The sequence below is a fragment of the Molothrus aeneus genome, chromosome 16, assembly GCF_037042795.1.
Source record: "Molothrus aeneus isolate 106 chromosome 16, BPBGC_Maene_1.0, whole genome shotgun sequence".
NCBI lineage: Eukaryota > Metazoa > Chordata > Aves > Passeriformes > Icteridae > Molothrus > Molothrus aeneus.
The window spans coordinates 15,512,896-15,525,406 of record NC_089661.1 but is presented as its reverse complement, the minus strand read 5'-3'; the positions used below and the strand labels follow the sequence as shown (position 1 = coordinate 15,525,406).

At 68.7% G+C, this 12,511-nt stretch overlaps 2 protein-coding genes across 7 annotated transcripts in view; both read left to right on the top strand.

Moving 5' to 3' along the window:
- The first annotated feature begins 260 nt into the window (after nt 1–260).
- LOC136563372 (hexosaminidase D-like) lies at nt 261–6,511 on the top strand. 4 transcript variants are annotated; one of them, XM_066560713.1, is made up of 15 exons: nt 261–315; nt 2,596–2,798; nt 2,969–3,099; nt 3,222–3,456; nt 3,566–3,675; nt 3,950–4,037; nt 4,115–4,279; nt 4,372–4,555; nt 4,750–4,821; nt 4,922–5,126; nt 5,227–5,309; nt 5,516–5,594; nt 5,748–5,849; nt 5,978–6,067; nt 6,158–6,511. In XM_066560713.1, the coding sequence occupies exons 3-15, from the start codon at nt 3,005–3,007 to the stop codon at nt 6,339–6,341; spliced, it is 1,692 nt and encodes a 563-aa protein (XP_066416810.1). In that variant the 5' UTR covers nt 261–315; nt 2,596–2,798; nt 2,969–3,004; the 3' UTR covers nt 6,342–6,511. The 4 variants fall into 4 exon arrangements, with proteins under 4 accessions (XP_066416810.1, XP_066416809.1, XP_066416811.1 ...); XM_066560712.1 differs by having other exon boundaries at nt 267–315; nt 2,994–3,099; XM_066560714.1 differs by lacking the exon at nt 2,596–2,798 and having other exon boundaries at nt 287–315; nt 2,994–3,099.
- A 2,409-nt stretch (nt 6,512–8,920) lies between these two features.
- Nucleotides 8,921–12,511, top strand: part of CASKIN1 (CASK interacting protein 1) — a 29,983-nt gene continuing 26,392 nt past the window's right edge. For all 3 annotated transcript variants that reach the window (XM_066560698.1, XM_066560699.1, XM_066560697.1), the window contains exon 1: nt 8,921–9,080. In XM_066560698.1, the coding sequence (XP_066416795.1) occupies nt 8,987–9,080 (94 nt within the window). In that variant the 5' untranslated portion in view covers nt 8,921–8,986. The remainder of the gene's footprint in view (nt 9,081–12,511) is intronic.

The window sequence follows — 12,511 nt, the reverse complement described above, 5'->3', positions numbered from 1 at the left end:
GCACGCACCTAGCCCGAACGGGCACTGGGAACCGACACCGGGCACCGGGCACGGTGGAGCCGCCCCGGGGCCGCCCCTCGCGCCGGGGTCAGGGCGGCCGGCGGCTCCGCGCTCCGCCGGTGCTCCCCGCCGTGCGCGTGTGGCACGGGGCGCTGGGCACGGTGCCCGCTGTGCGCGGCGCCCGGTGCATCCCTCCTCGCTTGCCGCACCGGCGGGCACCGGGCCCTTTAAGAGCGGCGGCGGCGGCGGCGGCCGTGCCCGTGCCCGTGCCCGCGCCCGCTCCCGGCGGTGTCCGCGGCCGCCCCGCACCTGCCGGTAAGGGCCGGGGGAGTGGGGCGTGCTCGGGGCCGGGGGATGCCCGCGCCGCGGTGGGGACCGGTACCGGGAGGATGCGGGGATGCTCGGGGGGATGCAGGGCCCCGGTGCCGCAGGGAAGCCCGGGGAGAATGCAGGGATGCTCGGGAGGATGCAGGGAAGCCCGGGGAGGATGCAGGGATGCTCGGGAGGGCACAGGGATGCTCGGGGGGATGCAGGGATGCCCGCGGAGGACGCAGGTGTGCCCGGGGCCGCAGGAGCGCCGAGCAGAGCCCGGAGGGTGCCGTGGGGTGCGGGAGTGCCCAAGGGATGTCCTTGGTGTGGGGCATTGTGGGGTGTGCGGGGTTTGGGGGTGTGGGTGGTGCCCCGCAGCTCAGAGGGATGGGTGGGCTGTGGAAAGGGTTCCTTGTGCCCAGGGGCTGCTCCAGGTGTGCTCCAGCTTCCCGGGAGGGAACGGGAAGGGACAGGGACCAGTTCTGCTGGTCCTGGGGGGTGGCACGGGCTGGCAGCACGGGCTGGTGACAGCCAGGCGGGCCTTGGAATGCTCTGGAAGCACGGGAGCGTGCACACGTGTGTGTGAGCGTGCCCTCGAGGTGTGCAGGGAGCAGCACGGCCCGGCCAGGGCTGCACTGCCGGCGGTGCCGGGGCACCGGGCTCGGCATGGGAACACCGGGAGCACCGGAGCGGGGCTGGGGGCAGCCGGGTGGCACCCGACAGCCCCGGGACACTCGGCTCCCTCCCCCGCTCAGGGTTTGTTTGCTTCCATCCTCCTCCTGGGGGCTCTGGGAGGTGAGCGGGGAGCCGGGCTGGATGCAGGGTGCTGGGAGGGGGTCGGGGCCAGTGAAGCGTTGTCAGCCCGGCCGGTTGTGCGGAGCCTCCCGGGGCCCGTGGCAGCGCCGTTCCCCACCGGCAGCAGCCGATGTGACGTTCATAAATACAACGGGTGCTCGGGGCGAGGTGCCGGGCTGGAGGCGCGGCATCCATGGGCTGAGCCCTCCTCGGCTGCCCGGGGATGTCCCCGTGGGGCAGGGACACGGCCCCTGGCTGTCCCCGTGGGGCAGGGACACGGCCCCTGGCTGTCCCCGCACCCCTCGGGACTCCCCCTCCGGCCAGCGCCCACCCCTCGCCCTGGCTGTGCCAGGAGCTCCAGCCCTGGGAACCTGCCCTATTTAAATAAGATAACGTGCATTAAAAACACCGAATCCTGGCGAGCTGACAGCGTCTGTCTAAATATTTATCCCCACTCCGATCAGGCGCTGTGTTCCCATGACAGCGCCATTAGCACTTGGCATATTTATGGCCTTCCTGGGTGCTGGGCTCCCCTCGCTGCGTGCCCAGGGGCCACCGACCCCCCTCCTGCGTGCCCCCTGTGCCCTCCCGTGCACCCAGTGCTGACCCCTGGGCTGGCAGCCATCCCCAGCCTGGCACGTCCCTGCCGGGCTGGGCTGGAGCTGCCGGGAACCTCCGAGCTGGGCACGGCAGGAGCGGGAGCCACATCTGTCCCCCGCAGCACAGGAGCTGCAGTGCCAGCAGGGAAGGGGCACAGGGAGCAGCCCGATCCCCAAAAACCGGCACCTGCTCCTCCTCCTGCCCAGGGGCACCGAGGGCCTGGATACCTGTGGGCACCGGGCCGTGGGGATGGAGCAGGGATGCTCCAGCTCCTGCATGTCACTGTCCTGTGACCTGGCCTTGCTGGGGCCTCGTGCTCTGGGGACAGACAGCATGTCCCGCTGCCCAGGGGCTCCCGGCTCTCAGCCCCTGCACCCCCAGCAGGTTTTGGGGGGATCAGGGCTGTGTCTGGGCAGGGGCTCCCTCGGAGCCGCGGGCGGCTCAGCGCGGCTCTCCCCGGTGCCACCGCTCTGGCAGCACAAACAAAGCCCTCGCCATCCGCTGAGCCGCTCGGGCACCCGCAGCTGCCAGAATCTGCTTTTCACTTCCCCAGTGCGCTGAATTTAACCCTGAGCTCGGTGTGTTTGGGGGGCAGCCCACCGGGAGCTCACCGGGAGCGCCGGCCGCAGCAGCGGCGGGGCCGGGGGGGCTGTGCTGCCCTGTCCGGGCCCCACCGAACACCCCAGAACCGGAGGAACAGGAGAAAGAACGGGCAGAAGTGCCTGAGCGTGGCTCCCAGGAGGATCCCTGCTGCCTCTCGCACGGCCCCTGCGGCTGCCAAGGCGGTCCGGGCTGCCGCCCTCACCCCGCCGGTGCCGTGGCCGTGCCGGTGCCATCCCCGGGGCTGGCATGTGCCCGGGGGGCTCCCAATCGCCTCTTCCCTTCCCGCAGGGATGCGCCGTGGCCGCCCCGTGGTGCAGCCCCGTCCAGCCGCCCTGTGACACGGCCCTGGCGCGGGGCTGGCCCGGCACCGCTCGGGATCCCGGCGGGGCCCTGCTCCGCAGCCACCCCGCCCTGTTTGCTCGGGCACCGGCCTCACCCTGCGGGCAGAGGGAGGCGGAGCCGGCCGCTGGCCCCAGGCTGGGGCACACGAGGTAGGAGGGACACGGGGCACTGCCGAGCACGTCCCCGATGGGCACCAGGCTGGCCAGAGGGGCTGCCCCCATGTCGCCTTTCTCGGGGTCTCGTGCTGCCTCGGGCAGGGCAGCAGGGCACGGTACGTGGGGCTGGGTGGGCTCACCTGGGGTCCTTGCTGGCCGTGGAGTGCCAGAGCCCGTGTGTGTCCCCAGAGAGCCCAGAGATGGCCTTCCAGAGGAGCCACCGGCTGAACCTGCTGCGCCTCGTCGTGCTGCTCCTCGTGGCCTTGGCTGGCATCAAATTCTTCTTCCGTGACAGGTGAGGTGACAGCAGGACCCCAGGGGGGGCCGGGGTCTGTGGCACCCCCTGGGCTGTGCTTGTGTGGTGCTGGTGCCCCCACAACCCCACGGACACCCCCATCCCTGCCCCACTCCCTGCAGCTTTACCCTGGAGCTGCACAAGCACGTCAGCAAGGACAGCGGGTTCTGGGGGGACACGGGTGACGTCGTCCAGGACGTCATCCCCCAGAGCCAGCAGGTTCTGGAGGTCCCTGCAGCAAAGATAATGACCCTGAAGCAAAAGCAGCAGGTCCCCAGGGATGTCAGTGCCACCGAGATGAGGCTGGTCCACTTGGACCTCAAGGGAGCTGCGCCCAGAGTCTCCTACCTGGAACAGGTGAGGATGCCCAGGGACAGGGAGGAGGGGATGCACTGATGGGCTCAGCCCCTGCTGACACCTGGGCTGTGCCATCCCCACTGCTGAGCCCACCCTGCCCACCCTGCAGGTGTTCCCCCTCCTGTCCCAGCTGGGAGCCAACGGTGTCCTCATCGAGTACGAGGACATGTTCCCCTTCAAGGGGGAGCTGGAAATCCTCAGGTCCCCGTACGCTTACAGGTGAGCAGGGCTGTGTGCAGAGTTGGCTGTGGGGCTGTGGCCCCCGCAGGTCCAGGTGGGTGTGACCCACCTGGCCCCGTGCCCACGATAACCACGGTCAGAGTGCCAGGCTGTGCTGCTGGGCAGGGTCCTCCTGCCCTTACAGGCCAGTGTTTGTGCCCCTCAGTAAAGTGCACACGTATGTGGGGTAACCAGGGCCATGTGGGCAGGGTGCCAGAGGAGGGGGTGTGCCCCCACGCCCTGGCAGAGGCTGAGCCTGTCCCTGCCCTCCCAGCGAGGAGGACATCGAGCGGATCCAGCAGCTGGCAGAGCAACACAAGCTGGAGGTGGTTCCCCTGGTGCAGACCTTTGGCCACGTGGAGGTAGAGGGTGCCAGCCCTGCTCCCCATCCCAGATCACAGGGGTTCCCCTGGACCCCCCTGATGGCTCCTCCCCGCAGTTCATCCTCAAGCACGAGAAGTTCCAGCACCTGCGGGAGGTCGAGCGCTTCCCCAACAGCTTCAACCCCCACGTCCCCGGCACGCTGGCCCTGCTCAAGAGCATCCTGTCCCAGGTGATCGAGAAGCACCGGCGCTCCTCCTGGATCCACATCGGTGCAGACGAGGTGGGCAGGGGCTCTGCAGGGACCCCAGCCCTTGCCCCAGGCACTGGAGGTGCCCCCAGAGCTGCTGAGCGTCTCCCTTCCCCCAAATCCAGGTTTTCCACCTCGGGGAGGGGATGGACTCCAGGAACTGGATGAGCCAGCACAAGGGCGACGTGGGCACCATGTACCTGAAGCACATCAAGGAGGTTCTGGGCTTCCTCACGGCGCAGTACTGGGGGCTGCGGGTGCTCATGTGGGACGACATGCTGAGGAAGATCAGCGTGGGAGCCCTGCGGGGTGAGGGCACAGGGCACAGGGTGGCACCTGTGCCAGGCTGCTCAGCCACACCCGCTCTATGCCCACCCTGGCAGGCGTCACATAAAGTGCCAGCAGGAGCCCATGCCCTGCCCTGGGGGAACGTGGCTCTGGGGAAGCGTGAGGAGCCCCCGGCTCCCTCCTGCTGCCAGCACCACCGCCCCCTCTCCCTGCAGAGTCCGGGATAGCCAAGCACGTCTCACCCGTGCTGTGGTTCTACGCACCCGACTTCGAGGCTGAGCAGATCGGTAAGGCGACGTGCCAGGGCCCTGGGGGCGGTGGGGGGATCCCCCCGAGCCCCCGCAGCCCCCTGGGGACAGTGGCACTGGTGCTCCTGTCCCGCTGCAGTGCAGTTCCTCACCAAGTACGTGGAGAGCGGCTTCGAGGCCGTGTGGTTTGCCAGTGCCTTCAAGGGCACCACGGGGCCGGCACAGGCCTGGACCCCGCTGAGCTACCACCTGAAAAACCACCTGAGCTGGCTGAAGGTGATGCAGGCCGTGCCACGGCTGGCCCCCCTGCACTTGCAGGGCGTCGTGCTCACTGGCTGGCAGAGGTAAGGGGAGGTGGGACCCCCTGTGCCCTCCTGCTGCCCACAGAGCCGTGCTGGCACGGTGCTGCCTGTCCCTGGCCCTGGCCCTGTCCCTGTCCCACAGGTACGATCACTACTCAGTGCTCTGTGAGCTGCTGCCTGTCAGCATCCCCTCGCTGGCCATCTGCCTGCAGACCCTGGTGAACGGTGAGCCCCCAGCCCTGGCAGCATGGCCAGGCTCACCCCCAGCTCCCACTGCCTGCCAGACCCCGTCCTGCTGGGCAGGGCACTGGGGGGGTGGGAGGAAGAGGAGGAAGAGCTTCAGCTCACTCCGTTTTGGGGGTGTGGTGAAGCCAGGGTGAGCCTGAGGGTGAGGTGTCCCTGCTCTTTTGTCCCTTTCCTCACCCTCCCAGGGGGCTTCACAGAAGAGGCAAAGAGGAAGGTCCTGGATGTGCTGGGCTTGGAGAGTGTGCAGCTGGAGCAGAGCACCTGGTGTGTGGCACGTGGTGGGGGCAGTTGCATCGCAAGGGATGCACTGGAGGGAGGCAGGGGCTTGGTCACCCAAATGGCCTGGCCCCAGACCCCTGGCTACCACCCCAGTGCACCCCACGTGCTGAGCCCTCACCTTCCCCTCCCTTCCCCCAGCGAGGGCAGGGGGGTGTTCCCCGGTGTGGAGATCTACCACATGGTGGAGCAGGTTAATGGCCACCTGAAGGAGAGCATCCTCAAGGCACTGGAGGAGGAGAGGTAACAGGCAGGGGGAGCAGTGGCATTGGTGCCTCTGGCCGTGTATTTCCATGGGAGGGGACCTGCCTGATGCGCAGCTCCCCATTGCCGGTGGCCCCTGTGCCCCCAAGTCCCTCGTGCCTCTCCAGTGCCATCAAGGGCTGGTTCAGCCCCTACCACAGGAAACGGCAGTTTGGGAACCCCCGCAACATGGAGAGCTTTGGCAGCAAGGTGCTGAAGTAGGTGGTGCCGGGGCTGGGAGGAGTCTGCACGGGGCTGCGAGGGCTCCCTCGCGGGAGGGAGCTGCACCCCTGCTCTCGGCCCTCCAGGCTCCACGAGGACTGGGAGAGCTTTGTCCGTGACCTGCGTGCCCAGCTGGACAGGATCTACTTCCCTGACACGGTGGAGGAGTGGCTGGAGGAGAATGTCAACCCCTACCTGGACCAGCTGCGGGACCTGGTGCGGGACTACCGGGCCATCATCCGCCTCAAGGGCCGGCCCAAGGCCACGTAGGGGCTGCAGCCCCGGCTCCCGCTGCCCCCTGGCTCTGGGGCCACCATCGTGTGTGTGTGTGTGCGTGTGTGTGTGTGTGTGTGTGTTTGCTGGTGACAGCACTGCTGCTGCTGTCTGCACTGTACAGAGCCCCTGCACTGCCCCTCCACAATAAAGTATTTTCGTAGATATTGCTGCTTGCCGGGGGAGCACAGCTCTGCCCCCGTGCAGGGAGAGGGAGCTCGGGCTGGTGTGAAGGGCTGGGCTCCACCGGTGACAGCCCCCGGGTCCCTGCTCAGGCTCTGATGGAGCCGGAGGGGTTGGCAGCCGCAGGGCAGAGTGTGACAGAGCTCGTGGGGACACCCGTGTGCCTCGTGCTGGCCTCGAGGGTGGCCGTGCCCTCCCTGCGCAGAATCCAGCGTGTGCCTGCTGCGTGCTGCATGTCCCAGGCCAGGGCTGGCACCTGGGACAGAGCAGGGACACAGGGACGTGCAGGGGCCCTGCCAGGCTCCCAGCAGCACCCACTGCCCAGCGCTGGGTCTGCTTCCAGTCTCTGTGAGTCCCTGATCGCTGGGAGGGCTGGGAGCACAGCGGTGCCTTCTTCAGCCTCCAAACTCTGCCTTCATCGCTTCCTTCTTCTCTGTAATTCCAGCCCAGGGCCCCGTGTGCTCCCAGAGCCCCCTGCCTCCCGAGCCCGGGCCGAGGCCGTGCTGCGCTGCTTTCCCATCGGAAAGGCAGCTGTGCTGGGGGATCTCTGCGTGGGATGAGCCCTCCTGCTGCTGCTGCTGCCTCTGGTTCCCACAGTCAGATTTCCACGCGCCTGTTGCCCACGGTGCCCATCCTAAACCCCCCGTGCCCCAGGCTCTGCCCGTTCCGGGCGCCGCTTTCTCCCGGCGAGTGCAGGGCAGGAACGGGGACATTTCACTGCACATTCTTCTGCTCTGCAAAGACCAACCCGACTTGGCAAGAGCCCCAGGGAGCCGCAGGAACGCCAGGCTGGAGCTCCTCCCGCAAAGCCCGGCTCAGGAGGGGAGGAGGGACAGGGTTGGTGCGCCCCACCGGCCCCACACCGCTCCCGGCTGCCCCTGTGTGCCCCGGTCACAGAGGTCCCGGTGCCCGGCGGGGCCGCGGGGGCAGGAGCTGCCCCGTGCTGGGTCGGTGCGGGGTGACCGGCGGTGGGGGCCCAGCAGGAGGGAGCCGTGGGGCACAAAGGGACCTTTGTTGAGGCGCTCCGGTTGTTATCAGGTGGTGGCAGATGTGAGGGAAGCCCCCGAGCCGAGGGCAGCCCCAGCCCCCAGCCCCGGAGCCCGGCTCAGGGCCCCGTGCGGCGCCCGGCTGCGGGATTAGAGGGCAGATTAGACGGCGCTCCGTGCTGGCAACCCAAATGTCCTGGATTGGAAAGCGGGGGTGGGGAGAGGAGACGGACCCCGCCGTGCCCGAGGGGGGGGAGCCCGGAGACGGGGCCCGGGCGGGAGCTGGGGCTGTGCAGGGACCCTCGGGCTCCAGCTCGGGGGGCGCTGGCAGCCCGGGGCGGGCAGGGGGCATCGGGGCACAGCGGGGCTCCCTCCTCCTTCTTCCCGTCTGCCGCGGGGCTCACACGGGGCTGCAGCTCCCGGTGCCCGTGCCCTGCAGCCCCTGGGACCGCACCCTCATGCCCAGCGCTGGTGCTGGCCCGCAGCCCTCTGGCCCCGTGTGCCCCAGCGCCGGTTTGCTGGAGCCGGGACTGCGCGAGGCTGTGAGCTGGGAACTCGTCGGGGAGGGCAGAAATTTGGGCTGATTTCGTGCGAATGATGTCCGTGCTCTGCCCTGATGGCACCGCGGGGACATCAGCGCCTTGTCCATCCCTGGCCCCATTTCCTATCGGGTTCCTCAGCTTCCTCAGCCCTCGGCACAGCCGGGAACCCTCCGCAACCGTAATGTCTCGGTCATTTCAGCCTTAAAAGTGAAAGGGACGAATGTCACCGGCCATTGTGTCAACAAAAGTGGAAGATGACGCGGTAATGAGCGCTTTATTTACAGAAATAAAGAGGGCTGCTCTTGCCCGGTTTCCGATATCGGCGCCGCAGGCTGCTGCGATGGCCGGGCGGGACGGGGAGCGGCGAAGGGCACCTGGAGCCGGGCTGGGGAGCAGGGGGTGCTCCGGGAGGGGGTCTGCGGGACCCCCCGGGACCCTCCCCGGGGAGGTGGAGGCCCCGAGCAGCCGTGCTGCCCCCGTCCCCTCCGGCCGCTGAGACCCGCCAGCTCGGTACACGCCACGGCTGCGCGGCGGCTCCCACCGGGGCGTCCCCCGGGCCCGGCACCGGGGAGGGGATCCCCGCGCTCCGCCCGCAGCACCGGGCGGCCCCCGCCCTCTCCTCCTCCTCCTCCTCCTCCTCCTCCCGCTGCTCGTCGTCGTCCTCCTCCTCTTCCTCTCCCGCGCTGCCCCCCGCGCTCCCGGTGCGGCCCCCCCGCCCCGCCGCGCCCCGCCCCGGGCGCCCGCCGCCGCCGCCGCCCCCGCCCCCGCCTCCGGAGCGGGCGGGCTGGGCGGGGGGGCTGCACCGTGCCGAGCCGAGCCGTGCCGAGCCGCGCCGAGCCGCCCCCCGCCGCCCCCCGCCCCTCGCCGCGCCGCGCCGCGGAGGATGCTCGGGCCGTGAGCCCGCAGCCGGCAGCCCCGGCGCGGCGCAGCCATGGGCAAGGACCAGGAGCTGGTGCAGGCGGTGAAGGCGGAGGACATCGCGGCCGTGCAGAAGCTGCTGCAGAGGCCCAAGCCCGGCAAAGCCAGTGAGTGCGGCGGCGGCGGGGCCGGGCGGGGGGCGCCGCTGCGGGGGGACACACGGAGGGGGGAGCACGCACGGGCACCGGCGTCGCAGCCGGGGCGCGGCGCCTCGGGGCCGCATCCCAGCTCTGCTCCCGGGGCCCGGCCGCGATGCCGCCCTGCCCGCCCCGGAGCATCCCCGGCCCTTCCCCGGCTGCGGCTCCGAGCGGGCGGGCGGGGACCGTAGACGTGCCGAGGACCCCCGGCGGCGCCCCGGGAGGGGCGGGGGGCGCTGCCCGGCGCGGCTCTGAGCGCACCGGCGGGGCTCGGAGCATCCCCGGGCGCTGCGCGGGTGCGGAGCGCTGCGAAGGGTCCCCTCGCCCGTCCCGGGGCACCCCCGGCGCGGTCGGGCTCCGGCCGGGCTGCCCTTGCCCCGTACCCCGGAGCAACTCCGGACCCTCCGGGAGCCGGGCCCGGTGCTCCCCCGCTGCTCCCGGGGGTCTGGGCAGGGTTTGCGGCCGGGCGCGTCTGCGTGTGCGTGCAGCGAGTGTGGCCGGCCCGCGCGGGAGAGCGCCGGGGCTCGCTGCCCGCACAGCCCTGCGTGTGTCCGCGCTGCCGCGGGCGCGTGTGCGGCTGTGTTTGGGTGCGTGGGGTGTTTGCGTGGCGGTGTGTACCCTGGCATCTGTGTGTTTGGCTGGGCTGTTGGTGTTCCTCGCTGAGGGGGTGTTTGGATGTCGCTCCGCGGGTATCTCCCGGAGCATCCCTGCGGCTGGCTGTGCTCGGCTCCGCGGGTGCGTGGCCAGGTGTGAGGCTGCGGGGGAGTGCGTGTGGCTGTGCGTGTGCGTCTCCGGGTGTACGTGTGTGTAGCTCCATGAGTATCTACTCGCTGTAGGATGTAACTGCTCCGTCGAGGCGTTCCGCCCGGGACTGAATAATTCATGGTGCTGATGCAGCCGCAGGTTTCAGGCCTGGTGCCGGGGACGAGCTGGGCTGCCGGGGACTGTCCCTGGGTACGGGCAGGGACCGCAGGGAGCACTCGGGTGGCTCTGGGTCACTGGGCACACGGTCCCTCCATTGCTGTGCCCACTGTCCCTCTCTGCAGGGCTGGCACTCCCCAAATGTGGGCACCCCTGGAGCTGTGCAGGACTGGTGAGTTGTCCCCTGTCCCTGGTCGTGCAGGGCTGTTTCTGGCCAAGCAGGGCCAGCGTGGTGCCCCATGTCCTGGTGCTGAGCAGGGTTGGCGTGGCATTCCCCATGTCCCTGCTCTGGTGTTGCATCCACCATGTCCATGGTGCCACATGAGGCCAACATGTGTTTCCTCGTGCCATGCAGGGCTGGCAGGTGTCCCCCATGTCCCCAGTGCCATCGTTGCTGTCACTGCTGAGGGACTGTGCAGGGCAAGAAGAGCCTCCAGCTCAGACCCTTCTTCATCCCAACCCACTCCAGACACTGCTGCTGCCATGGCCTCTTGGGGCAGTGTGTGGGTATGGGAACAACGCCTGGCCTGTGCCCAGCAGTGTCCCCACACACCCTTCTCCAGTCCCTGCTGGCCTGGGCACACAGCTGGCGTTGCTGTGGCAACAACCAGAGGTGCTTGAGTGCCACCACCTTCTCCTGCATCCCTGTCCTTCCCAGGGCTCTGCTGCATCTCCCACAGCTGAGCCCTCTGGATGCCAGGCAGGATGGCCCCGGGGGCCAGCAGTGTTCCCTGTGCCAGGGCCACAGGTTAGGGACAGGGGACACCCACTGGGGCTGAGCCTGCTGTTGGGGTGGATGTCACCCCCTTCCCTTGCTGGGTTGCCCATCTCCAGCTCTGCTGGACCCACAGTGCCAGTGCCAGGCTTGTCTGGGGCCATTTCCCCACCGGGCCCCGCTCTCCCCTGTGGCAGTGGGTGCCACGTGTGCTGTGGGTGCCGTGCTCCCAGCCTGGGGTGCTCAAGCACCTCTGGCCATGGCAGTGGGGCTGGAGTGGTGCACGGAGTGGGACAGCAGCGGGCAGGGCTGTCCCCACGTCCCCTCCGAGTTCCGGTCCCACACACGCCTGCGGCGCTCCCCGCGCGGCTCCGGCAAGATTTGTAACTTAGCTCTGTTATTTGGATAATATCCTATTCATGTGGGGTTTAATACACGAGATTTCAAAAATCCTTGCGTGAATTAGCACGGGTTGCCATGGTGACAGGGGGCCCGTTTGGTGTGAGCGTGGGTTCGGGCCGGGCCGGCCGCAGCGCACACCGCGCCTGCTTCCCGGCCATCCATAATTGATGAGGTTGTCTGAAAGTTGCGCAAATCAGATGCAGGGATTTGGCAGCAAACTGTTTCCCTCCCTGTCCCCTCCTTCTCGGTGCTACCTCGAAGAAATGTGGTGACTTGGCGTTTTCCCCTTGCCTCCAGCAGCCTGGGATGGGATGGGACCGTGGGGTGTCTCCAGGAGCACTGTGCCCGCTGTGCCACCCCTGTCCTGGGCACCTGGGGCTTTGGGCAGTGGGAGATGAGCTGTGCCGTGCCGTGCCATGCAGAGGATCTACAGTTCCGTGGCTGTGGAGGGTTGGAGTGAGCTGGCTCCTTCCCTGTGAGCCCTGCAAGGGCTCATCCACGTTGGGAATGGCTCCTGTGTGGTGCTGCCGGTGCCGAGTGTGGCACCTCCAGTCAAAGGTTGGACCCTCTGCTCTGGTTTCTCCTCCAGCCAGGCTGGGGGGCTCTGTAAAGCACTTCCACACATGGCAGCATCGTGTGGCCAAGGAGATGTCCCAGCACGTGGCCCTGCGGTGCCAGGACAAGCACCCAGCATGGCAGGAACTGGCTGTGTGGGTGGAATCCAGGGCTGTGTCCTGTGGGACTGTGCTGCCCTCCCCATGCCTGGTCCTCAGTGCCATCCTGGTCCCCCAGGTTGCCATCAGGACTCGTGTTCTGGTGGGCTGTTGGAGCTCTGGGGCCACCTGGGGCTGGGTTAGCCATGCTGCCTGGCTGGGATCAGGGCTGGGCACGGAGCTCTGCATCCCCTGTGTCCTGCCACGTCAGGTGAGCCCTGGGTAACCCAGCCCAGCCTGGCCCCACTGCCCGGGGTGCTGGTGCTGAGGCCTGGGCAGCTCTCAGCGTGTCCCCACTCTGGGCAGGAGAGGCCTGTTCCTGCTCTGCCACCTGGGCAGGGCTCTGTATCCTGCCCTATGTGTCACTGACAGCAGCGCTGGCATCTCAGGGCTTGTCCCATCAGTCTGGCCCTGCTGCCATGTGCAGGGAGCAGGCTCGCCATGCCTAGGAAGGGACCTCAAAGCTCAGGGAGAACCCTCAGTGTCCTGCTGTCCCTGGGGAGCCATCCTGGGATGTGAGTGGAGCTGCACTGGCTGGGTTGGGATGTTCCTTCACCGCTGCTCCAGGATTTGGGGACAGTGGGAAGCAGAGCCAGAGCACCTGGGGACACAGGCTCTGGGCAGGGCCTCGCCAGCTGCCTCCTGCCCTC

Bases quoted from the DNA above. Each gene is read 5' to 3' on its own strand.
- LOC136563372 (XM_066560713.1), top strand. From the start codon at position 3,005: ATGGCCTTCCAGAGGAGCCACCGGCTGAACCTGCTGCGCCTCGTCGTG. The intron at 4,556-4,749 runs GTGAGGGCACAG...CTCTCCCTGCAG, and splicing joins CAGCGTGGGAGCCCTGCGGG to AGTCCGGGATAGCCAAGCAC. The intron at 5,310-5,515 runs GTGAGCCCCCAG...TCACCCTCCCAG, and splicing joins CCTGCAGACCCTGGTGAACG to GGGGCTTCACAGAAGAGGCA.